This window comes from Capra hircus, chromosome 8 (assembly GCF_001704415.2).
Source record: "Capra hircus breed San Clemente chromosome 8, ASM170441v1, whole genome shotgun sequence".
In the NCBI taxonomy this organism is placed as follows: Eukaryota; Metazoa; Chordata; class Mammalia; order Artiodactyla; family Bovidae; genus Capra; species Capra hircus.
In genome coordinates, this window is record NC_030815.1 from 83,277,599 (window position 1) to 83,302,869 (window position 25,271).

The window sequence follows — 25,271 nt, forward strand, 5'->3', positions numbered from 1 at the left end:
GAGAAGTTACAAGAGGTTTCTAGCAAAGAGTTAGCAGTATAAAGAACAACCAAAGAGAGTAGATGAATACAGTAACTAAAACAAAAATACACCAGAAAGAAGCAACAGAATAAACGAGGCAGAAGAATAAATCAGTGAGCTAGAAGAGTGATGGAAATCACTGCTGTGAAACGAAATTAAGAAAAAAGAATGAAAAGAAATGAGGATAGTTTATGAGACCACTGGGCCGAGGTCAAAGGCAATAGCATTTGGATAGTAGGGGTCCAAGAAGAAGGAAAGAAAGGGACTGAGAAAACATTTGAAGAGATAATAGGTGAAAACTTCCCCTACATGGGAAAGGAAACAATCACCCATGTCCAGAAAGAACAGGGAATTCCATGCAGGATACACCCAAGGAGGAACATGTCAAGACACTGAGATCAAACTGACAAAAATTAAAGACAAAGAAAAAAATATTAAAAGAAGGTAAAAGCAAAAAATGACATACAAGGAAATAAAACTATCAGTTGATTTTTCAGCAGAAATTCTGCAGGCCAGAGGGGAGTGGCACAATGTATTTAAAGTGCTAAAAGGGAAAAATCTACAAACGAGAACACTCTACCCAGAAAAGGCTTTTGTTCAGATTTGATGGAGAAATCAAAAGCTTTATAGACAAGCAAAAGCTAAGAGAATTCAGCACCACCAAACCAGCTTTACAATAAATGCCAACGGAACTTCTTTAGGTGGAAAAGAAATGGCAATAACTAGAAACATGAAAATTACAGAGTGGGAAAGCTCACTAGTAAAGACAAACATATAGTAAGGTAGGAAATTATTCACACACAAATATATCAAAACCAGTAATTGTGAGATATGGAGAGTAGAAGCACAAGGCTTTCTGAAATGTAAATTGAAATTAAGAGACCAGCAACTTAAAACAATCATGTATATATCAATATATGCATACTGCTATATGAAAACATGGTAACTGCAAACAAAAATCTAAGATAAACATACAGAAAAGAAAAGGAATCCAAACAACAAGAGAAGAAAACAAAGGAAAGAAAGAAAAGGCCTGCAAAAAAATCTAAAACAATTAACAAAATGGCAATAAGAACTTACATATTGATAATTACCTTAAATGTAAACAGAGTAAATGCCCTGACCAAAAGACAGAGACTAGCTGAATTGAGAGACAAAGAAAGAATTGTACATATGTGGTCTACAAGAGACCAACCTCAGATCTAGAGACACATACAGACTGAAAGTGAGGGATAGAAAAAGGTGTTCCATGCAAAAGGAGATCAAAAGAAAGCTGGAGTAGTAATACCACATCAGACAAAATAGACTTTAAAAATAAAGACTGTTACAGAGGACAAAGAAGGATACTACATAATGATCGAGCGATAAATCCAAGAGGAAGATAAAACAATTCTAAATATGTATGCACCCAGCACAGGAGCACCACAATATATAAGACAAATGTTAACAGCTATTAAAGAAGTCAATAGTAACACAGTAGTACTGGGGAACTTTAATGCCCCACTTGTATCAATGGATAGATTATCCAGACAGAAAATGAATAAGGAAACAGGGGCCTTAAATGATACATTAGACCAGCTGGCCTCAACTTATATTTATAGTGTTCCATATGAGAGTTGTTATTAGGTTGCTAAGCTGTATCTGACCTTTTTGTGACCCCATGGACAGAGGACTCCAGGCTCTTCTGTCCATGGGATTTCCCAGGGAAGAATAGTGGAGTGGGTTGCCATTTCCTTCTCCAGGGGATTTTCCTGAACCAGGGATTGAACCTGCATCTCCTGCATTGGCAGGCAAATTCTTTATCACTGAGCCACAAGGGAAGCCATACAAAAGTAGCAGAATACATACTCTTTTCAAGTGTCAATGGAATATTCTCCAAGAGAGATTACATGCTGGCCCACAAAGCAAAACTTGGTAAATTTAAGAAACTTCAAATCATATCAAACTTTTTTTTTTCCCCAACCACAATGATATGAGATTCAAAATAAACTGTAGGAAAAAAAACTGCAAAAAAAAACCCAAACACGTGGAGGCTAAACAATATGCAACTAAACAACCAAAGGGTCACTGAAGATATCAAAGAGGCAATCAAAAAATAACTAGAGAAAAATGAAAATATGACAGTCTAAAACCTATGGCATGTAGCAAAAGTAGTTCTAAGAGGAAAGTTTATAGCAACTGAAGCTTACCTCAGGAAACAAGAAAAATCTCAAAAAAAGAAAAAAAAAAAACGGCCTAGCCTTACACCCAAAGCAACTAGGAAAAAACAAACAAAACCAAAAGGTAGTAGAAAGAAATCATAATAATCAGAGCAAAAATAAATTAATAGAGACAAAGAAAATAATAGCAAAATCAATTAAATTAAAGCCTACTTCTTTAAAAAGAAAAACAAAATTGATAAACCTTCACTCAGACATATCAAGAAAAAAGAGAGGGCCAAAAATCAATAAAATTAGAATTGTAATAGAAGTTACAACCCACACCATAGAAATAAAGGCTCATAAATGACTAATACAGGCCAACAAAATCAACAAAAAATGGACACCTAAGAGGAAGCAGTTAAATTCTTAAAAGGTAAAATCTCCCAAGATTGAACCAGGAAGATACAGAAAATATACACAGACTAATTACCAGTATTGAAATTCAATCTGTGTTTTAAAAAACTCCCAACATAGAGAAGTCCAGGACCAGACAGCTTCACAGGTGAATTCTAGCAAACATTTAGAGAAGAGCTAACACCTATCCTTCTGCAGTTATTTCAAAAAACCGCAGAAGGTAATTTCCATTACCTTCTGCCATTTTTCAGGCAACTTCATAATTCGATTTCCCCAAAACTTTTTTATCTTTTTGAGCAAAGAATTTTTCCAGGGTCCTTTTACAGTCTCCAGGGGAGCTAAAATTTCTTCCATTAAGAGAATTTTGTAAAGACCAAAATAAAAGGAAATCTGAAGGTACAATGGCTGGTGAACATGGTGGGTGAATCAGAACTTCCAGCCAAAGTGTAACAGTTTTTGCCTAGTCATCAAAGAAACATGTGGTCTTGCATTAGCTTGATGGAGACTATGCATTTTCTGTTGACTAATTCTGGACACTCTTCATCAGTGCTGCTCTCAGTTGGTCTAACTGGGAGCAATTCTTGTTGGAATTAATTGTTTGGTTCCCCAGAAGGAGCTCATAACAGAGGATTCCCTTACAATCCCACCACACACACAACACCATCTTCCTTGGAAGAAGACGCCTTTGGTGTGATTGGTGGTGGCTCATTTCACTTGCCCCCACAATCTCTTCCATTTCACATTATTGCACAGTATCCACTTTTCAACACCCATCACAATTTGTTTTTAAAATGGAACATTTTTATTACGTTTCAGTAGAGAAATACATGTGAAATATGGTTAAGAAGGTTTTTTCACTTCGCCTAGGTGGAACCTAAACATCAAAGTGATTAACATAACCCATTTGGTACAAATGACTTTCAAATCTTGATTTGGATATTTTGAGTATGTCAGCTATCTCCTACTTGATGTAACACTGATTCTTCTCAGTTAATGTCTCTATTTGATTATTATCAACTTCAACTGGTCTACCTGACCATGGAGCATTGTCTAGCAAGAAATCTCCAGCACAAAACTGCACAAACCACTTTTGTCTTGTTTGATGAGTCACAATACCTTCTCCATACACTGCACAAATCTATTTTTGTGTATTAGTTGCATTTTTACCTTTGTTGAAATAATAAGGCATAACATGTCAAAACTGATGCTTTTTTCTTCCATCTTCAATATTAAAATTGCCACACAAAAATTCACCGATTTTGATGTTTTTTTAAAATGGATGCTGATATGACAGCTGTCACAATAAAATCTAATAAACTGGTTTCGAATGACATTAAAGACAACTAAAGCACTACTAGAGCCATTTTATGGGAAAAAAACAAATGAACCTTTTGGCCAACCCAATATAAAATAGATAACAACAAGGATGTACTCTGTAGTACAGGGAACTATACTCAGTATTTTGTAATAACCTATCAGGGGAAAGAATCTGGAAAAGAATTTATAACTGCATCACTCTGCTGTATACCTGAAACTAACATGATATTATAAATCAACCATGCCTCAATACAGAATTATAAAGTAAAAAAATTATATAAAGATATTTACATTAATTGTACCAATGCCTATTTCCTTGTGTTAAGACTATACTATAGTTATATAAGATATAACCATTAGGGGAAACATAAAGAATACAATTGTTCTAAATCCCTGAATCTTAATCATGTCATATAAAAAATTTTTAAGTATATATGCAAACCAAAACCATCTGTAAAAATTTTCTTCTAAAAAGGTAAGCCAGACCTGGAGAGGAAACATTTTCAAAACATGTATCTGGTAAGATCTGAACTCCTTCAACTCAACAATAAGACTCAAACCAAAAAACAAAATGAAAAAAAATGGGCAAAAGATTTGATAAAACACTTCATTAAAGGAGATTATGAATGGTTAAAAAGCACATGAAAAGAAGTTCAACATTGTTAATTACCAGAGAAATGCAAATTAAAATCCAATAAGATGCAATTAGATGCAACTAGACATTAACTACAATGGTTAAAAATAGTAAGACTTACCAAACCAAATGCTGGTAACCAAACAGCAATGGAACTCTTAGGCATTGCTTATAGGCATGAAAAACAGTAGACCCAATGGGGAAACATCTGGAACTTTCAGAATAAGTTACATATAAATTTACCAGAAGGCTAGGTAAGCCCACTCCTAGGTATTTACATAAGAAATAAAAACATATTGACACAAAGACTTATATGTGAATGTTCATAGAAGCTTTATTCATAACAGCTCCAAACTGGAAAAACACCCATGAAGCCATGAGCTGAAAGAATAACAAACTGTAGTATATGCACACAAAAGAATTCTACTCAGGATAAAAAGAATAAACTGGCGATACACACACAGGAGTCTCAAAAGCATCATGCTAAATGTGGAAGTCAGACAAAAGATACTATATATAAATTCATTTATATAAGATTCAAAACAAGGAAAAAGTATTGACTAGAAAATAGATCAGTGATTGGTTGGCATCTGAGAAGAGGTATGAGAGGAAGGGACTCACTGTAAAGGGTACAAGGAATTTTGGGGGGATGATGAAGATATTCCAAGCCATGACTCTGATGATGGTAATCTACTGCATAACCTTTTTAACTTATTGATTTGTACAATAAAGTGCTGAATTTTATTTTTCATTTAATATTCCTCAATAAAAGTAATTAATATTTTTAAAAAGAAAAAACTGAATCTGCATTCTTGAGGAAGTTGCATGGTAAGGTCTGCTCACCCACTGAGACGAGGTGGCTGTAGTTCTCCAGCATTACATCTCTGTACAGGGTCCTCTGAGCAGAGTCCATCTGATGCCACTCTTCCTGGGTGAATTCCACAGTCACATCCTTGAATGACACTGATGCCTGAAACAATATATTTCTACTCAATCTGAGGGTTCAGAATCAGGACGTAGAAAATATTTTTGAAAACTAACTCATACTATATTTTCTGTTTATGTTTTAATGATTATTTTATATTGGTCTATAGGTGATTTACAATATTCTATAAGTTTCAAGTGTACAGCAAAGAGATTTATATATATATATATGTGTATATATATATATATATACACACACACATATATTCTTTTTCAAATTCCTTTCTCATTTAGATTATGACAGAATACTGAGCAGAGTTCCCTGTGCTATACAGTAGGTCTTTGTTGGTTATCATTTTAAACATAGCAGTGTGTATATGTCAATTCCAAACTCCCAATTTATCCCTCCCTCCCCACCTTTCCATCCATGATGCTGCAAATGGCATTATTTCATTTTTTAATGGGTGAGTAACATTCCACTGTATATATGCACCACATCTATATAGATTCTTTGATGAAGATTTAGGCTGCTTCCAGGCTGTGGCTACTATAAACAGCACTGCAGTGAACACTGGGGTGAATGTATACTTTCAAACCATGGTTTTCTCCTAACATATGTTTAACTGTTTAGAGTTTAAAACAAAATGCTATAAAAGATGAGCAACTCTGCCTTTACACTAGAACAGGGTTTCTTCAATTTGGCACTACTGACACTCTGGACCAGATAAAGCTCTTTCTGTGGAAGACTGTCCTGTGTATTCCAGGATGTTTACCAGTATCCCTACTTCTACTAATCAGATATTAATAGCATCAACCAAAAATATCTTCAAATACTTGCAAATATCTCCTGGGAAGAAAAATCTCTCCTCATTAGTGGACAATATCTTCAGCAACAAAACAAACTACCCAATTTTAGGGATGATCTATCCTAAGGCAAAGCAACAGAGATAAAGAATGGGAATTAATCCTTAGAGGAAAAAATCTGGTCACTTTTTTTTTTTTTTTTTGTATAGCTATACAAAGAAATGCTCCACAACCAACTGATAGATACTGATGCCATACACAGAGACTGGAAAAATAAATAAGAACCAGAGGTTGGGTCACAGAGAGTAGATGTTATTCAACTGTACTCAAAACACCTGTGGAATTTACAAATAGAATTATTTCATGATTGGCTGCATGATCCTGGAATGAAGAAGGGAGGTCTAGAATGAAAAAAAGGATTTAGGAGACATCAGTCCTTAAGATGATAATTGAAGTCATTAGAGAAAAATGGTTGGTTCAGAAAGGATATAGAAATTTTAGGAAAGAAAATAATCAAGGAATAAATTCAAGGGAATACCAAAATTTAAAAGTACGGTATAAAGATAAGCCAGGAAGACTGAGAAATAAATTCTCAGTGGTAAAAAGAGAAAACAAAAATATTAAGAGTGAAGTGAAGTGAAGTTGCTTAGTCGTCTCCGACTCTTTGCGACCGCACTGACTGTAGCCTACAAGGCTCCTCTGTCCATGGAATTTTCCAGGCAAGAGTACTGGAGTGGGTTGCCATTTCCTTCTCCAGGGGATCTTCCTGACCCAGGGATCAAACCCAGGTCTTGTGCGTTGCAGGCAGACACTTTACTGTCTGAGCCACCAGGGAGAATTACAACAAAATATTGTTTCTCTAGTTTAAAGGAATAGACTAAACATACATACTTATATCTCCTGTCTCCAAAAACACATTCAGGTAAAATACAAAACTTTTAAAGTAATAAAAATATGACAAAAGAGGAATGCAGAAAACCCCCAGCACAAGGCCTGAATTTTGAAAAAATTCTGGAAGATAGAGGGTAAGGTAATACTAGATAAAAAAAAAAAAATTAGAACACTATTGCCCACAGTCTAATGCAAACATAGAAGTGGGCAAAAGGAGCAGTGCACTAGCGAGAGCCCAGAAAGATGTCTAAGCTTAAACTAGAGAAAGCGGATAGTAGGAAGAATAATAAACAGAATCACTTTCCTATTTAAATACAGATAACATCATTTAATGAGTGAACAAATGTGATTTGGATAAATAGATGGCCATCTGGAAAAGAGAGGTCTATATATCACATCACAGAGCAGGAAAAATTAAAATATATTCAAGATTTAAATGTGAAAAATAAAACCATATTCTAAAAGACTACAAAGAACAATTCTTTTATATCGTTATAGTGGGTAATGGCCAACAATGACTAAAAATCAACAAAGCATAAAAGAAAAAAATGCTAAATTCGACAATATAAAGATAAAATGTTTTCAAAAGACTCTGAATAGACAAAGCAATTTTGAAAAAGAAAATAGGACTGGGAGAGGGGATCAGGCTACCTGACTAGAGATCATACTACAAAGCTACAGTCATCAAAACAGTATGTTACTACCCCCACAAGAGACAACTCAAAACTTATGGGATGTAATAAAAGAAGTGTTAAGAGGAAAGTTTACAGAAATACAAGCCAACCTCAAGAAACAAGAAACATAAAATAAACAACCTAACCTTAGAATATAAAGCAATTAGAAAAAGAACAAAAAACCTGACGAAGTTAGTAGAAGGAAAGAAAGCATAGAGATCAGATGTTTTATTTATTTTGAAATAAATGGAAAAAGAGCAAAGTTCAATAAAACTGAAAGCTGGTTCTTTGAGACAATAAACCAAGTTGACAAGTACCCAGACTCATCAAAGAAACAGGGAGAAGACTCAAATCAACACAATTAGAAATGAAAAAGAAGAAGCTACAACAGACAATGCAGAAATACAAAGGATCATAAAAGACTACTACCAGGAGCAACTATGTGCCCAAAAAATGGACAAAATGCAAGAAATGGACACACTGTTACAAAAGTATAACCTTCCAAGACTGGACCAGGAAGAAACAGAAAATATGAACAGACCAATCACAAGCATCAAAGTCAAAACCATGATCAAAAATCTTCCAACAAACAAAAGCCCAGTGCCACACAGCCTCACAGGCAAATTCTATCAAACATTTAGAGAATAGTTAACACCCATCCTACTCAAATTTTTCCAAAAAATTGCAGGAGGAATACTCCCAAACTCATTCTATGAGGCCACTATCACCCTGACACCAAAATGAGACAAAGATGCCACAAAAAAAGAAAATCACAGGCCAATATCACTGATGAATATAGATGCAAAAATCCTCAAAAAAATTACAGCAAACAGAATCCAACAACACATTAAAAGGATCATATACCATGATCAGGTGGGGTTTATCCCAGGGCTATAAGGATTCTTGAATATACATAAGTCAGTAAATGTGATACACCATATTAACAAATTGAGAAATAAAAACCATAGATCATCTCAGTAGATGCAGAGAAAGCTTTTGACAAGATTCAACATCCATTTATGATAAACATTCTCCAGAAAACTGGCATAGAAAGAACCTACCTGAACATAATAAACGCCATATACAACAAACCCACACCAAACAACATTCTCAATGGGGAAAAACTAAACGCATTTCCTCTAAGGTCAGGAACATGACATGGGCGCCCACTCTTGCCACTGAAGCTTACGGTGAATGCTGTCAGATTTGTGATCTCTAAAAAGATTTAGCTTCAGGACCAAGGACCAGACTTGATCACTCAAAAGAGCTTTTCTGTAGCAGTTTTATTAAAGTAAGAAAAGGGACAGAGAAAGCCTCTGACATAGACATCAGAAGGGGGATGGAGAATGCCCCCCTTGCTAGTGTTAGTTATTAATTATAATAACTTTTAAAAGTAGTTATTAACAATAAGTCAAAAGAATGTCTCAAGGTTGTAAAGATCTTACTAGACCCACTCCCATAATTTACATTTTAAGATAACAGGGTTAGCCAGAAGGTTTTCAGGAAGGAGAAACTATCCTCAAGCAGGAGACATCGTTGTTATATAATCCTTTAGTTCAGTTCAGTCAGTCGTGTTTGGCTCTGCGACCCCATGAACCACAGCACGCCAGGCCTCCCTGTCCATCACCAACTCCCAGAGTTTACCCAAACTCATGTCCACTGAGTCGGTGATGCCATCCAACCATCTCATCCTCTGTTGTCCCCTTCTCCTCCTGCCCTCAATCTTTCCCAGCATCAGGGTCTTTTCAAATGAGTCAGCTCTTCTCATCAGGTGGCCAAAGTATTGGAGTTTCAACTTCAACATCAGTCCTTAGTACAGAGTTTAAACTGAGTTGTTTGTTGTGTAATCATCAGACTAAGGAATGTAGAGGGGAAAAAAAGATGTCCTTTCCTCCTCCTTGAGAATTCCAGACCCCTATCTCTGCTTTGAGAGCCCAAGACCCCTTTCTCCTCCTCAGAGACCCCAGACTTCGTATCAACCTGCCCAGGAATCGACTGTCTCACCACTACTATTCAATATAGATTTGGAAGTCCTCGCCATGGCAATCAGAAAGGAAAAAGAAATAAAAGGAATCCAGATTGAAAAACAAGAAGCAAAACTTTCACTATCTGCAGATGACAGGATACTAAACATAGAATACCCTAAAGATGCCACCAGAAAATTGCTAGAGCTAATCAACGAATTCAGTAATGTTGCAGGATACCAAACGATACACAAAAATCCCCTGTATCCGATGCCAACAATAAAAAATCAAAAAGGGAACTCAGAAAGTAAACAATCCCATTCATCCCTGAAACAAAAAGAATAAAATATCTAGGAATAAACCTACCTAAAGAAATGAAAGACACATATGCAAAAAACTATAAGATGTTGATGAAGGAGATCAAACAGATGGAGATATATACCATGTTCTTAAATTAGGAGAATCAATATTGTGAAAATTTGAGAATACTACCGAAAGTCATCTACATATTCAATGCAATCCCTATTCAATTACCAATGGAATTTTTCCAGAACTAGAACAAAAAGTTTTACACATTGTTTGGAAACCCAAAAGACCCCAAATAGGCAAAGCAATTGTGAGAAAGAAAAATGGAGATAGATGAATCAATCTTACTGACTTCAGACTATGTTACAAAGCTATACTCATCAAGACAATATGGTACTGGCACAAAAAGCAAAATACAGCTAAGCAGAATAGGATAGAAACCCCAGAAATAAACCCATGTACCCATGAGTACCTTATTTTTGAAAAAGGAGGGAGGAATATACAATGGAGAAAAGAGAGCCTCTTAGCTGGAAAAACTGGACAGCTACATGTAAGAGAATGAAATTAGAACACTTCCTAACAAACTCAAGTTGAATTAAAGACTTAAAGGTAGGGCCAGAAAATATACAGCTCTTAGAGGAAAACACAGACAGTACATTCCTTAACATAAATCACAACAAGATCCTCTTTGACCTCCTCCTAGAGCAATGGAAATAAAAACAAAAATAAACAAATGGAACTTTGTTAAACTTAAGTTTTTGCACAGCAAAGGAAACTGTAAAGATGAAAATACAGAAAATACAGAATGAAAATACAAAAAATACAGAATGAAAATACAAAAAATACAGAATGTCTCCCCTCAGTAGTTACAAAGTAACTGACAATTAATCTACAAAATACATAAACCATTCAATAGAAGGAAAACAAAACTGAATTTAAAAAATGACAAGACCTAAACAGACATTTCTCCAAAGACGACACAGAGATGGACAACAAACACGTGAAAAAAATGCTTAATGTCACTCATACTAGAGAAATGCAAATCAAAACTACAATGAGGTATCACCTCACACCAATAAGAATTGTCATCATCAAAAAATCTACCAACAATAAATGGTGGAGAGGATGTGGAGAAAGGGAACACTCCTGTACTACTGATGAGAATGTAAATTGGTACAGCCACTGCAGAGAACATCATGAAGATTCCTTAACCAACTAGGAATAAATTTACCATATGACCTAGCAACTCCATTACTGAGCATATAGCACGAAAACATGACAATTCTTCAAAAAGACGCACATCCCAATGTTCATACAACATTATTTACAATAGCCAGGACATGGCCGAGTAGAAGGATGTGCACCCTTCTCCTCCAGTGAGAACATCAAAATCACAACTACCAACTGAACAACCACTGACAAAAGGATATTGGAATCCACCAAAAAAAGGATAACCCACGTCCAAGGACAAAGGAGAAGTTACAACAAGATGGTAGGAGGGGCACAATCATGTTAAAATCAAACCCCAAACCTGCCAGAGACTCTTGGAGGGCATAAATAAAATCTTGTGTGCACCAGGACCCAGGGGAAAAATGCAGTGACCTCCACAAGAGACTGAGCCAGACCTGCCTCTGAGTGTTTCAGAGTCTCCTAAGAAGGTGTGGGTCAGCAGTGGCCTGCTGTGGGGACAGGAGTACTAGCAGCAGCAGTCTTGGGAGGTGCAACGTGTTGACATTAGCCCTAGCATAGAGCCTGGAGCCCTACCATAGAGCTGCCAGGTGGGTGATGCACAAACTGGAAAACAACTATAACAAAAAGGTTCTCAATGTGATTCAAAGGTTCAAGGCCCCTCATCAGACTTCCCAATCCGGGGATCTGATAAAGGGACCAGGAATCCCCAGGTGTGAAGGTCACTACAATTTGACTACAGAACAATTTCCAGAGGACTAGGGAAACAAGCTGGTTTTAGAAAAAGCAGAGGAACCAGAGATCAAATTGCCAACATCTGCTGGATCATCGAAAAAGCAAAAGAGTTCCTGAAAAACATTTATTTCTGCTTTATTGACTAGGCCAAAGCCTTTGTGTGGATCACAATAAACTGTGGAAAATTCTGAAAGAGATGGGAATACCAGACCACCTGACCTGCCTCTTGAGAAACCTGTATGCAGGTCAGGAAGCAACAGTTAGAACTGGACATGGGGAAAAAAAAAAAAAAGAGAACTGGACATGGAACAACAGACTGTTTCCAAATAGGAAAGGGAGCACGTCAAGGCTGTATATTGTCACCCTGCTTATTTAACTTATATGCAGAGTACAACATGAGAAGTGCTGGACTGGAAGAAGCACAAGCTGGAATCAAGATTGCCGGGAGAAATATCAATAACCTCAGATATGCAGATGATACCACCCTTATGGCAGAAAGTGAAGAAGAACTAAAGAGCCTCTTGATAAAAGTGAAAGAGGAGAGCGAAAATGTTGGCTTAAAGCTTAACATTTAGAAAACGAAGATCACGGCATCCGGTCCCATCACTTCATGCCAAATAGATGGGGAAACAGTGGAAACAGTGGCTGACTTTATTTTTCTGGGCTCCAAAATCACTGCAGATGGTGACTGCAGCCATGAAATTAAAACGTGCTTACTCCTTGGAAGGAAATTTATGACCAACCTAGACAACATATTAAAAAGCAGAGACATTACTTTGCCAACAAACGTCTGTCTAGTCAAGGCTATGGTTTTTCCAGTAGTCATGTATGGATGTGAGAGTTGGACTATAAAGAAACCTGAGCGCTGAAGAATTGATGCTTTTGAACTGTGGTGTTGGAGAAGACTCTTGAGAGTCCCTTGGACTGCAAGGAGATTCAGTCAGTCCATTCTAAAGGAGATCAGTCCTGGGTGTTCATTGCAAGGACTGATATTTAAGCTGAAACTCCAATACTTTGGCCACCTGATGTGAAAAGCTGACTCATTTGAAAAGATCCTGATGCTGGGAAAGATTGAGGGAAAGAAGAGAAGGGGACAACAGAGGATGAGATGGTTGTATGGCATCACTGACTCAATGGACATGGCTTTGGGTGAACTCTGGGAGTTGGTGATGGACAGGGAGGCCTGGTGTGCTGCAGTTCATGGAGTTGCAAAGAGTCGGAAACGAATGAGAAACTGAACTGAACTGAACTGAGGGAAACAGAGACTCTTGGAAGGCACAAAGAAAACCTTGTGTGCAACAGGACTCAGGGGAAAGGAGGAATGACCCAACAAGAGACTGAAACAGACTTGCCTGTGAGTGTGTGGGAGTCTCCTGTGGAGGTGTAGGTTGACAGTAGCCTGCCACAGGGTCAAGTGCATTGGCAGCAGCAGTCCTGCTAGGTGCAGTGTGTTGGCCTAAGTCCTCTTGGAGGAGGTCGACATTAGCACTACCATAGAAAATGCAGACTCCAGGATGGCTCCATCTCAGGCCAAACTACAGGGAGGGAGCTCAACCCCACCCATGAACAGAAAACTGCTTTAAAGATTTACTGAGCAGAGTCCTGCCCACCAGAGCAAGATCCAGTTATCCTCACAGCCATTCCCTCCCATCAGAAGCTTGCACAGACCTCTTATCCTCATCCATCAGAGGGTAGACAGAAGAAGCAAGAACTGCAATCCCATGGCCTCCAGAATGAAAACCACAGTCACAGAAAACTAACCAAAATGATAACGTCAATTACAGCCTTGTAACTCAATGTAACTCAATGAAACTATGAGCTGTGCCATTCTGGGCCACCCAAGACAGATGGTTCATGGTGGAGAGTTTTGACAAAATGAGGTCACTGGAGAAGGGAATGTCAAACTACTTCATTTTTCTTGCTTTGAGAACACCATGAACACTATGAAATGGCAAAAAGACATGAAACTGGAAGATAAGCCCGCAGGTTGGTAGATGTCCAATATACTACTAGAGAAGAGTGAAGAAATAGCTCCAGAAAGAGTGAAGAGGCTGAGCCAAAGTGAAAACAATGCTCAGTTGTGGATGTATCTGGTGGTGAAAGTAAAGTCCAGTGTTGTTAAGCACAATAATACAGAGGAACCTGAATGTTAGGTCTATGAATCAAGGTAAAGTGGATGTGGTTAAAGAGCAGATGGCAAGAGTGAACATCAATATTTTAGGAAGGGAATGGGTGAATTTAATTCAGATGACAATTAAATCTACTATTGTGGACAATAATCCCTCAGAAGGAATGGAGTAGCACTCATAGTCAACGGAAGAGTCTGAAATGCAGTACTTGGGTGCAATCTCAAAGATGACAGAATGATCTAGGTTCAATTCCAAGGCAAATCATTCAACATCACAGTAATACAAGTCTATGCCCCCCAAAATAATGCCAAAGAAGTTGAAGCCAAACAGTTCTATGAAGACCTACAAGACATTTTAGAACCAACACCAAAAAGAGATGTCCTTTTCATCGTAGGGGATTGGAATGCAAAAGTAGGAAGTCAAGAAACACCTGGAGTAACAGGCTTCTCCAACACCACAGTTCAAAAGCATCAATTCTTCGGTGCTCAGCCTTCTTCACAGTCCAACTCTCACATCCATACATGCCTACTGGAAAAACCATAGCCTTGACTAGACGGACCTTAGTCGGCAAAGTAATGTCTCTGCTTTTGAATATGCTATCTAGGTTGATCATAGCTTTCCTTCCAAGGAGTAAGCTTCTTTTAATTTCATGGCTGCAGTCACCATCTGCAGTGATTTTGGAGCCCCCCAAAATAAAGTCTGACACTGTTTCCACTGTTTCCCCATCTATTTGCCATGAAGTGATGGGACCAGATGCCATGATCTTCGTTTTCTGAATGTTGAGCTTTAAGCCAACTTTTTCACTCTCCTCTTTCAAACTTAGACAGTGTACTAAAAAGCAGAGACATCAATTTGCCAACAAATGTCCGTATAGCCAAAGCTATGGTTTTTTTCCAGTAGTCATATTCGGATGTGAGAGTTGGACCATAAAGAGCACTGAGCACCAAAGAACTGATGCTTTCAAACTGTGGTGCTGGAGAAGACTCTTGAGAGTCCCTTGGACAGTAAGGAGATCAAACCAGTCAACCCTAAAGGAAATCAACCCTGAATATTTATTGGAAGGACTGATGCTGAAGCTGAGGCTCCAATAATTTGGCCACCTGATGCAAAGAACCAACACACTGGAAAAGACTGTGATGCTGGGAAAGACCAAAGAAAGGAGGAGAAGGGGGCAAAAGAGGATGAGGTTGTTGGATGACATCACTGACTCAGTGGACATGAGTTTGAGCAAAACTCCAAAAGATAGTAAAGCACAAAGGAGGCTGGCATGCTGCAGTCCATGGACTCACAAATAGCCAGACACAACTTACTGACTGAACACCACCAACAGTACATGGAAGCAACCTAGATATCCATCACCAGATGAATCAAGAAAGATGATGTGATATATATACAATGGAATATTAGTCAGCCTAAAGAGGAACAAATTTTATACAGTTGTAGTGAGGTGATTGAACCTAGAGCCTGTTATACAGAATGAAATACATCTGAAACATAAAAACAAATAATGCATCTATATGGTTTCTAGATAAATAGTACAGTTCTACTATACAGCAGTAGAGAACGGACTCATGGACACTCATGGTCACTGCTTCCACTGTTTCCCCTTCTATTTGTCATGAAGTGATGGGACTAGATACTATGATCTTAGTTTTTTGAATGTTGAGTTTCAAGCCAGTTTTTTCACCTTCCACTTTCACCCTCATCATGAGTCTCTTTAGTTCCTCTTCACATTCTACCATTAGAGTGGCATCATCTGCATATCTGAGGTTGTTGATATTTCTCCTAGCAATGTTGACTGCTGGATTCATCCAGCCTGGAGTTCTTAATGGCTTGGATAACCACAATGGTGTGGTCACTAACCTAGAGCAGGACATCCTGGACTATGAAGTCAAGTGGGCCTTTGGAAGCATTACTACAAACAAAGCTAGTGGAGGTGACAGAATTCCAGCTGAGCTATTTCAAATCCTAAAAAATGATGCTGTTAAAGCACTGTACCTAGTGTATCAGCAAATTTGGAAATCTCAGCAGTGGCCACAGGACTGGAAAACGTGTCACTCCAATCCCAAAGAAGAGCAGTGCCAAAGAACGTTCAAACTAACATACAGCTGCACTCATTTCACGTGGTAACAAGGTCATGTTCAAAATCCTTCAAGCTAGGCTTCAGCAAGATGTGATGCTAAATACAGCCTGTACATCTGTATTTTCTTGATTCACGTATTGCTGAAGCCTAGCTTGGAGAATAACTGCTTTACAATATTGTGTTGGGTTCTGCCATACAACAACATGAAAGCAGCTATATGTATACATATGTCCTCGCCCTCTTGAACCTCCCCTCCAAGCCCCCACCCCATCCAACCTCTCTAGGTTATTACAGACTACTGCACTGAGCTCCCAATGTTATACAGCAACTTCCCATTAGCTTTCTATTTTATATATGGTGATGTATATGTTTCAATGCTATTCTCTCAATTAGTCCCTTCCTCCCCTCCCCTCACTGTGTCCAAAATCTGTTCTCTAAGTCTACATTTCAATTCCTGCCTCGCAAATAGGTTCATCAGTACCAGTTTTCTAGATTTCATATATATGTGTTAAAGTATATTTTTTACTTTCTCACTTATTTCACTCTGTATAACAGGCTCCAGGTCCATCCACCTCACAAGAACTGACTTAAATGTATTCCTTTTTATGGCTGAGTAGTATCCCATTGTATATATGTATCACAACTTCTTTATGCATTAATTTGTCAATGGACATTTAGGCTGCTTCAGTGTTCTAGCTATTGTAAATAGTGCTGCATTGAACACTGGGATGGGCAGAAGACTGAAACAGCCATTTCTCCAAAGAAGACATACAGATGGCCAACAACACCATGACAAGATGCTCAAGACAGCTCATTACTAGAGAAATGAAAATCAAAACTAAAATGAGTATCACTTCACACCTCAGAATGGCCATCATCGAAAAATCCCCAAACAATAAATGCAGGAGAGGGTGTGGAGAAAAAGTTACCCTCTTTCACTGCTGGTGAGAATGCAAACTGTTACATCCACGATGGAGAACAGTTTGGAGATTCCCTAAAAAAAACTAGGAATAAAATGACCATATATCTGGCAATCCCACTACTAGGCAAGTATCCTGAGAAAATCATAACTGAAAAAGACCTTTATTGTATGGTTCTGAATATTCTTCCTTCTTAATCTCTTCTACTTCTGTTAGGTCCTTACCATATCTGTCCTTTATCATGCCCATTCTTGCATGAAATGTTCCCTTGACATCTCCAATTTTATTTAGAGACCTCTGCTGCTGCTGCTGCTGCTAAGTCACTTCAGTTGTTTCTGACTCTGTGTGACCCCACTAGCCTTCCCCATTTTATTGTTTTCTTCTATTTCTTTGGATTGTTCATTTAAGAAGACCTCCTTATCTCTCCTTGATATTCTCTGGAACTCTAAATTCAGCTGGGTATATCTTTCCCTTTTTTCCTTGCCTTTTGCTTCTCTTTCCTCAGCTATTTGTAAAACCTCCTCAAATACCACTTTGCCTTCTTATATTTCTTTTTCTTTGGGATAGTTTTGGTCACTGTAACACTACAATTTCATGAACCTCTGTCCACAGTTCTTCAGGTATTCTGTCTACCAAATCTAATCCCCTGAATCTATTCATCACCTCCATAGTATAATCGTAAGGGATGTAATTTAGGTCATACCCGAATGGCCTAGTGGTTTTCTCTAATTCCTTCAATTTGAGCCTGAACTTTGCAATAAGGAGCTGATGATCTGAGCCACAGTCAGCTCCAGGTCTTATTTTAACTGACTGTATAGAGCTTCTCCATCTTTTACTGCAAAGGACATAATCAATCTGAAATCGGTACTGACCATCTGGTGATGTCCATGTGTAGAGTCATCTCTTGCTCTTCCCCAGTAGCATAGTGGACACCTTCTGACCTGGGAGGCTCATTTTTGGTGTCGTATCTTTTTGCCTTTTCATACTTTCCATGGGTTCTCCAGGCAAGAATACTGATGTGCGTTGACATTTCCTTTCCCGGTGGAACACATTTTGTCAGAACTCGTTAATATGACCCGTCCGTCTTGTGTGGCCCTGCATTGCCACCCATAGCTTCACTGAGGTATGCAAGCCCCTTCTCTATGAAAAAGCTGCAATCTATGATGGGATTATTAAAGCAGTTATCCTCCAATTAAAAAATATGTTAAAAAATAAATAGGAAAAAAAACAAAATGACATTGGCACAAAAACAGACATACAGATTAATGAACAGGATAGAAAACCCAGAAATAAACCCAAACACTTACGGTCAATTAATCTACAACAAAGGAGGCAAGATTATACAATGGAGAAAAGAGAGTCTCTTCTTCAACCAGTGGTACTGGGAAAACTGAACAGCTACATGTAGAGTAATGAACTAACACTACATAGAAAAATAAATGGATAAAAATCCTAAATGTAACACTGGATATAAAAATGCTAGAGGAAAATACAGGTGGAACACTCTTTGACATAAGTCGCAGCAATATTTTTCTGGATCTATCTCCTGCAGTAATTTAAATAAAAACAAAAATAAACAAGTGGGACCTAAATTGAATGGAACAGCTTCTGCACAGCAAAGGAAAATATAAACAAAATGGAAGACAACCTACAGATGGGGAGAAAATATCTGGAAATGATGCTACCAACAAGGGATTACTCTCTAAAATATACAAAAACAGCTCATATAACTCGTACAACTAAATAACAAAAGAACAGCTCATACAACTAAATAACAAAACAAATCAAGTAACCCAATCAAAAACTGGGCAGAAGACTTAAATGGACATTTCTCCAAAGAAGACATACAGATGGCTAATAGGCATATGAAAAGATGCTCAGTACCACTAATTATTAGACAAATGCAAATCAAAAGTACAATGAGGTATCACCTCACACCAGTCAGAATGGCCATCATCAAAACATTTACCAGTAACAAATGCTGGAGAGTGTGTGGAGAAAAGAAAACCCTCCTACATAGCTGGTGGGAATGTAAATTGGTGCAGTCACCATGGAGAACATTATGGAAGGTCCTTAAAATAACTAAGAATAGAGTTACCATATGATTCAGTGATCCCACTCCTAAGTATATATCTGGAGAAAACCATACTTTGAAAATGCATGCACCCCAATATTTACCACAGCACTATTTATAATAACCATTCAATATCATGGTAATACAACTCTAGGCCCCAACCAGTAATGCTGAAGAAGCTGAAGTTGAACAGTTCTATGAAGACCTACAAGACATTTTAGAACTAATACCCAAAAAAGATGTCCTTTTCATTATAGGGGACTGGAATGCAAAAGGAAGAAGTCAAGAAACACCTGGAGTAACAGGCAAATTTGGCCTCAGAGTACAGAATGAAGCAGGGCAAAGGCTAATAAGAGTTTTGCCAAGAGACGCACTGGTCATAGCAAACACCCTCTTCCAACAACACAAGAGAAGACTCTACACATGGACATCACCAGATGGTCAACACCGAAATCAGATTGATTATATTCTTTGCAGCCAAAGAAGGAGAAGCTCTATCCAGTCACAAAAACAAGACCAGGAGCTGACTGTAGCTCAGATCATGAACTCCTTACTGCAAAATTCAGACTTAAATTGAAGAAAGTAGGGAAAACCACTAGACCATTCAGGTATGACCTAAATCAAATCTCTTATGATTATACAGTGGAAGTGAGAAATAGATTTAAGGGACTAGATCTGATACAGAGTGCCAGATGAACTATGGACAGAGGTTTGTGACACTGTACAGGAGATAGGGATCAACACCATCTCCAGGAAAAAGAAATGCAAAAAAGCAAAATAGCTGTCTGAGGAGGCTTTACAAATAGCTGTGAAAAGAAGGGAAGCCAAAAGAAAAGGAGAAAAGGAAAGATGTACCCATTTGAATGCAGAGTTCCAAAGAATAGCAAGGAGAGATAAGAAAGCCTTCCTCAGCAATCAGTGCAAAGAAATAGAGGGAAACAGCAGAATGGGAAAGACTGGAGACCTCTTCAAGATAATCAGAGATAACAAGGGAGCATTTCATGCAAAGATGGGCTCAATAAAGGACAGAAATGGTAGGGACCTAACAGAAGCAGAAGATATTAAGAAGAGGTGTACTGTACAAAAAAGATCTTCACGACCCAGATAATCACGATGGTGTGATCACTCATCTAGAGCCAGACATCCTGGAACGTGAAGTCAAGTGGGCCTTAGGAAGCATCACTACGAACAAAGCTAGTGGAGGTGATGGAATTCCAAATCTTAAAAGATGATGCTGTGAAAGTGCTGCACGCAATATGTCACTAAATTTGGAAAACTCAGCAGTGGCCACAGGATTGGAAAAGGTCAGTTTTCATTCCAATCCCAAAGAAAGGCAATGCCAAAGAATGCTCAAACTACCACACAATTGCACTCATCTCACACGCTAGTATAGCAACGCTCAAAATTCTCCAAGCCAGGCTTCAGCAATATGTGAACCTTGAACTTCCAGATGCTCAAGCTGGTTTTAGAAAAGGCAGAGGAACCAGAGACCAAATTGCCAACATCCTTTAGATCATCGAGAAAGCAAGAGAGTTCCAGAAAAACATCTATTTCTGTTTTATTGACTACGCCAAAGCCTTTGATTGTGTGGATCACAATAAACTGTGGAAAATTCTGAAAGAGGTGGGAATACCAGACCACCTGACCTGCCTCTTGAGAAACTTGTATGCAGGTCAGGAAGCAACAGTTAGAACTGGACATGGAACAACAGACTGGTCCCAAATAGGAAAAGGAGTACGTCAAGGCTGTATATTGTCACCCTGCTTATTTAACTTATATGCAGAGTCCAACATGAGAAATGCTTGGCTGGAGGAAGCACAAGCTGGAATCAAGATTGCTGGGAGAAATATCAATAACTTCTGATTTGCAGATGACACCACCCTTATGGCAGAAAGTGAAGAGAACTAAAGAGCCTCCTGATGAAAGTGAAAGAGGAGAGTGAAAAAGTTGGTTAAAAGCTCAATATTCAGAAAACTAAGATCATGGCATCCGGTCCCATCACTCCATGGGAAATAGATGGGGAAACAGTGGAAACAGTGGCTGACTTTATTTTGGGGGGCTCCAAAATCACTGCAGATGATGATTGCAGCCATGAAATTAAAAGATACTTACTCCTTGGAAGGAAAATTATGACCAACCTAGAGAGCATATTAAAGAGCAGAGACATTACTTTGTCAACAAAGGTCCGTCTAGTCAAGGCTATGGTTTTCCCAGTGGTCATGTATGGATGTGACAGTTGCACTGTAAAGAAAGCTGAGCACCAAAGAATTGATGCTTTTGAACTGTGGTGTGGGAGAAGACTCTTGAGAGTCCCTTGTTTTGAAAGGAGATCCAACCAGTCCATCCTAAAGGAGATCAGTCCCGGGTGTTCATTGGAAGGACTAATGTTGAAGCTGAACCTCCAATACTTCGGCTACCTGATGTGAAGAGCTGACTGATGTGAAAGACCCTGATTCTGGGAAAGACTGAGGGCAGGAGGAGAAGGGGACAACAGGATGAGATGGCTGAATGGCATCACCAACTCAATGGACATGAGTCTGAGTAAACTCTAGGAGTTTCTGATGGACAGGGAGGCCTGGGATACTCGGTTCATAGCATCACAAAGAGTTGGACACAACTGAGCAACTGAACTGAACTGAACGGATTTATAGTAGCCAAGACATGGAAACAACCTAAATGTTCCTCCACAGTAAAATGGATAAAGTTATACATATACACAAAAGCAGACATACATGCATACATACAATGGAATACTGTTCTGCCACAAAAAAGAAATTACGTCATTTGCAAAAACATGGATGAATCCAGAGATTATCATATTAAGTGAAGTAAGCAAAAGAGAAAGGGACAAATATAGGATATCATTTACATGTAGAATCTAAAAAGATACCAATGAACTTATTTGCAAAAGAGAAATAAACTCAAAGACATAAAAAACAACTTATGGTTACCAAACAGAAAAAGGTGGGAGAGATAAAATAGGAGTTTGGGATTAACATATGGACATCACTATATATAAAATAGATAACCAACAAGGACTGACTGTATAGCATAGGAAACTATACTCATTATCTTGTATTAACCTTTAATGGAAAAGAATCTCAAAAAGAATATATACACTGTATAAACATATACATGTGTGTTTGTGTACAAATATGTGTGTGAGTATATTTGTATAACTGAGTAATTTTGCTATATACCTGAAACTAACACAACATTGTAAATCAACTATATTTCAATAAATATTTTTCAAATGCCCAAACAATTCACCACAGTTAAAAACAAAAATAAAAATAAAAAGCATGAGCAGAGAAAAAATAAAAAAAACTCGGAAAATAGTGCAATTTATATTGCAAAAAAAATGGCTATAAGGATATGCTGGATATAGTAATTAAAAATTAGCACATCAACAGGAAAATGGATAAGAAATAAACAGTTCAATAAAAAAGAAATATAGATGAATTACAAACAAAAAAGATGTTCCACCTCACTTATGAGAAGAAGAAAGCTTGTAAAACTAAATTTTAGTTATCATTTTTTAATCACATTTGTAAAAATGCAAAAAGTTTGACAACATACTCTATTTGTAAGGTTGTGGAGAAGAAACACACCCTCTTAGACTGTTGGCTCTTACCTAAGGTACCTCCAGAATCCGACTACTTCTTGTAAATAACTCTCTTACGGTCATCATCCCTTACTAGGATTACAGAAATAGCTTCCTATATTGTTCCTGCTTTCACTACTACACCACTAGAGTCTTATCTTCAAACACAGACTTTTCTTTTAAACTGTAAAAACTGTAAGTCAGAACTATGATTTTGACTCAAAAGAATAAAAATGAAAAACTTGGGACTTCCCTGGAGACTCAGTGGTTCAGATTTTACCTTTCAATGCAGGGGGTCTGGTCAGGGAGCAAAGATCCCACATAACTCATGGCTAAAAACCCAAAATACAAAACAGAAGCAATACTGTAAGAAATTTAATAAAGACTTGAAAAAGGTGGCCAAGGCAAAAAAAAAAAAAAACTTAATAAAAAAGAAAAGCCTCTGAATCCCCCAGTGAGAGAGATAATGTGCTCATGAATTGGAAGACTCATTTTGAACAAGATGCCAATTCTCCGCTATATTACAGATTCTATAGAGTTGATTTCTATCAAAATCTCAGCAGGTTTTCCTGAGATCAACAAGCTGATTTTCAAAACTTTCTATAGAGAAGCAAAGAACTTTGAATCTCTAAGACACTCTTTAAAAAAGTAGGAAGACACGTTATTTATTTCAACAGTTACTGTAAAGAGACACTCATCAAGAAAATGTGGTATTAGCAAAAGGATTTAAGATCATCAGAAATGAACAGAGTCCACAAAGATACAAAAAGTAGACTTGTGGTTGCCAAGTGGGAGCAGAGGCAGGGGAGGGAAGAACTGGGAGTCTGGGATTAACAGATGCAAACTATTATATATATGACAGATAAACAACAAAGTCACTGTGTAGCACAGGGAACTATATTCTATATCCTGTGATAAACTATAATGGAACAAAATATAAAAAAGAATGTACTAAATATATATATATATACACACACACACATATATATATTCAACTTAGTCAATTTGTCATGCAGCAGAAATTTGTAAATCAACTATACTTCAATAAAAATATTTAGAAAATAAAAAAGAAGTAAACAGAATCCAGAAACAGACCCACACGTAGGATGATAGTTGATTTCCCTCAGAAGTGCTAATGCAATTCAATGGAGAAAGCATATTCTTGTCAACAAATGGTGCTGACAGGTACGTACCCAAAGGTAAAAATCACAAACAAGGCAAGTGTATGTTCTTCTACTCACAATATTTAGATTCCACTGCTAGCACAGAATACTAAGACCCTCAGACATAGAAATTCTTAGCTTTAGATCGGGCCTAATAGAACATACCTTGCCCTTTCCTGATTGGCAACAATTATACTGAAATAAAATTTTAAAGCTGATCAAAAAGGAAATTACTGATTAAGAAACAAATACTTTGAAATCCTAACAGAACATTATAAACAAGCTCATAAAAACACATTTAAATAAAAATGAACAATTTTCTACGAAAATGTAATGATGAAAGAAAAAAGTACAAATCCAGCAAAGACTTATGACCAATAAATATTGAAAATCTTCATGCAAAAAGTCTTCATGAGGCCCTAATTCATAGGTGAGAGTCACAAAACCTACACAACACAATTTTCTCATCTAAAATATTATTAAAGGAGCAGGAAAATGTCCCATTTCCTTTCATGAGATTATGACCATGCCATGATACCATAATTGGACACAGAAACAAGAAAGTATGTGTAACTCAACTTGTGAATACAAAAATAAAAATCCTAAAAAAGTCCTAGGAAAACATGTAAGCAACTTACCAAACTTATTAGCAATTAAGATCTACACAGGGGTTTTAGTACACTGCAGCTGCTGCTGCTAAGTCGCTTCAGTCGTGTCTGACTCTGTGCCACCCCATAGACAGCAGCCCACCAGGCTCCCCCGTCCCTGGGATTCTCCAGGCAAAACCACGAGTGGGTTGCCATTTCCTTCTCCGATGCGTGAAAGTGAAAAGTGAAAGTGAAGTCGCTCAGTCATGTCCGACTCTTAGTGACCCCGTGGACTGCAGCCTACCAGGCTCCTCCATCCATGGGATTGTCCAGGCAAGAGTACTGGAGTGGGTTGCCATTGGCTTCTCCGTTTAGTACACTAGAAAATCTATTATACTGTTTACAGTATTTATAAAGGAAATAAGCTATAGTTTTTCTCCAATAGATAACAAAATGTGTGTGTGTGTGTGTTAGTTATTCAGTCGTGTCCAACTCTTTGCAATCCCATGGACTGTAGCCTGCCAGGATACCCTGTCCATGGAATTCTCCAGCAACAATACTGGAGTGGATAGCCATTCCCTTCTCCAGGGGATCTTCTCAACCCAGGGATCAAACCTGGGTCTCCTGCATTTCAGGCAGGTTGTTTAATCAACAGAATTTAATAGGCATTCATGACTAATATAAAATCTTAGCAAACT

General features: G+C 37.8%; 1 protein-coding gene across 1 annotated transcript in view; it reads right to left on the reverse strand.

Annotated features, from left to right (window-relative positions):
* ZNF782 (zinc finger protein 782) overlaps positions 1 to 25,271 on the reverse strand; it is a 71,353-nt gene that overhangs the window by 43,546 nt on the left and 2,536 nt on the right. The window contains exon 3 of the mRNA XM_005684153.3: positions 5,371 to 5,497. Within this exon, the coding sequence (XP_005684210.2) occupies positions 5,371 to 5,497 (127 nt within the window). The remainder of the gene's footprint in view (positions 1 to 5,370; positions 5,498 to 25,271) is intronic.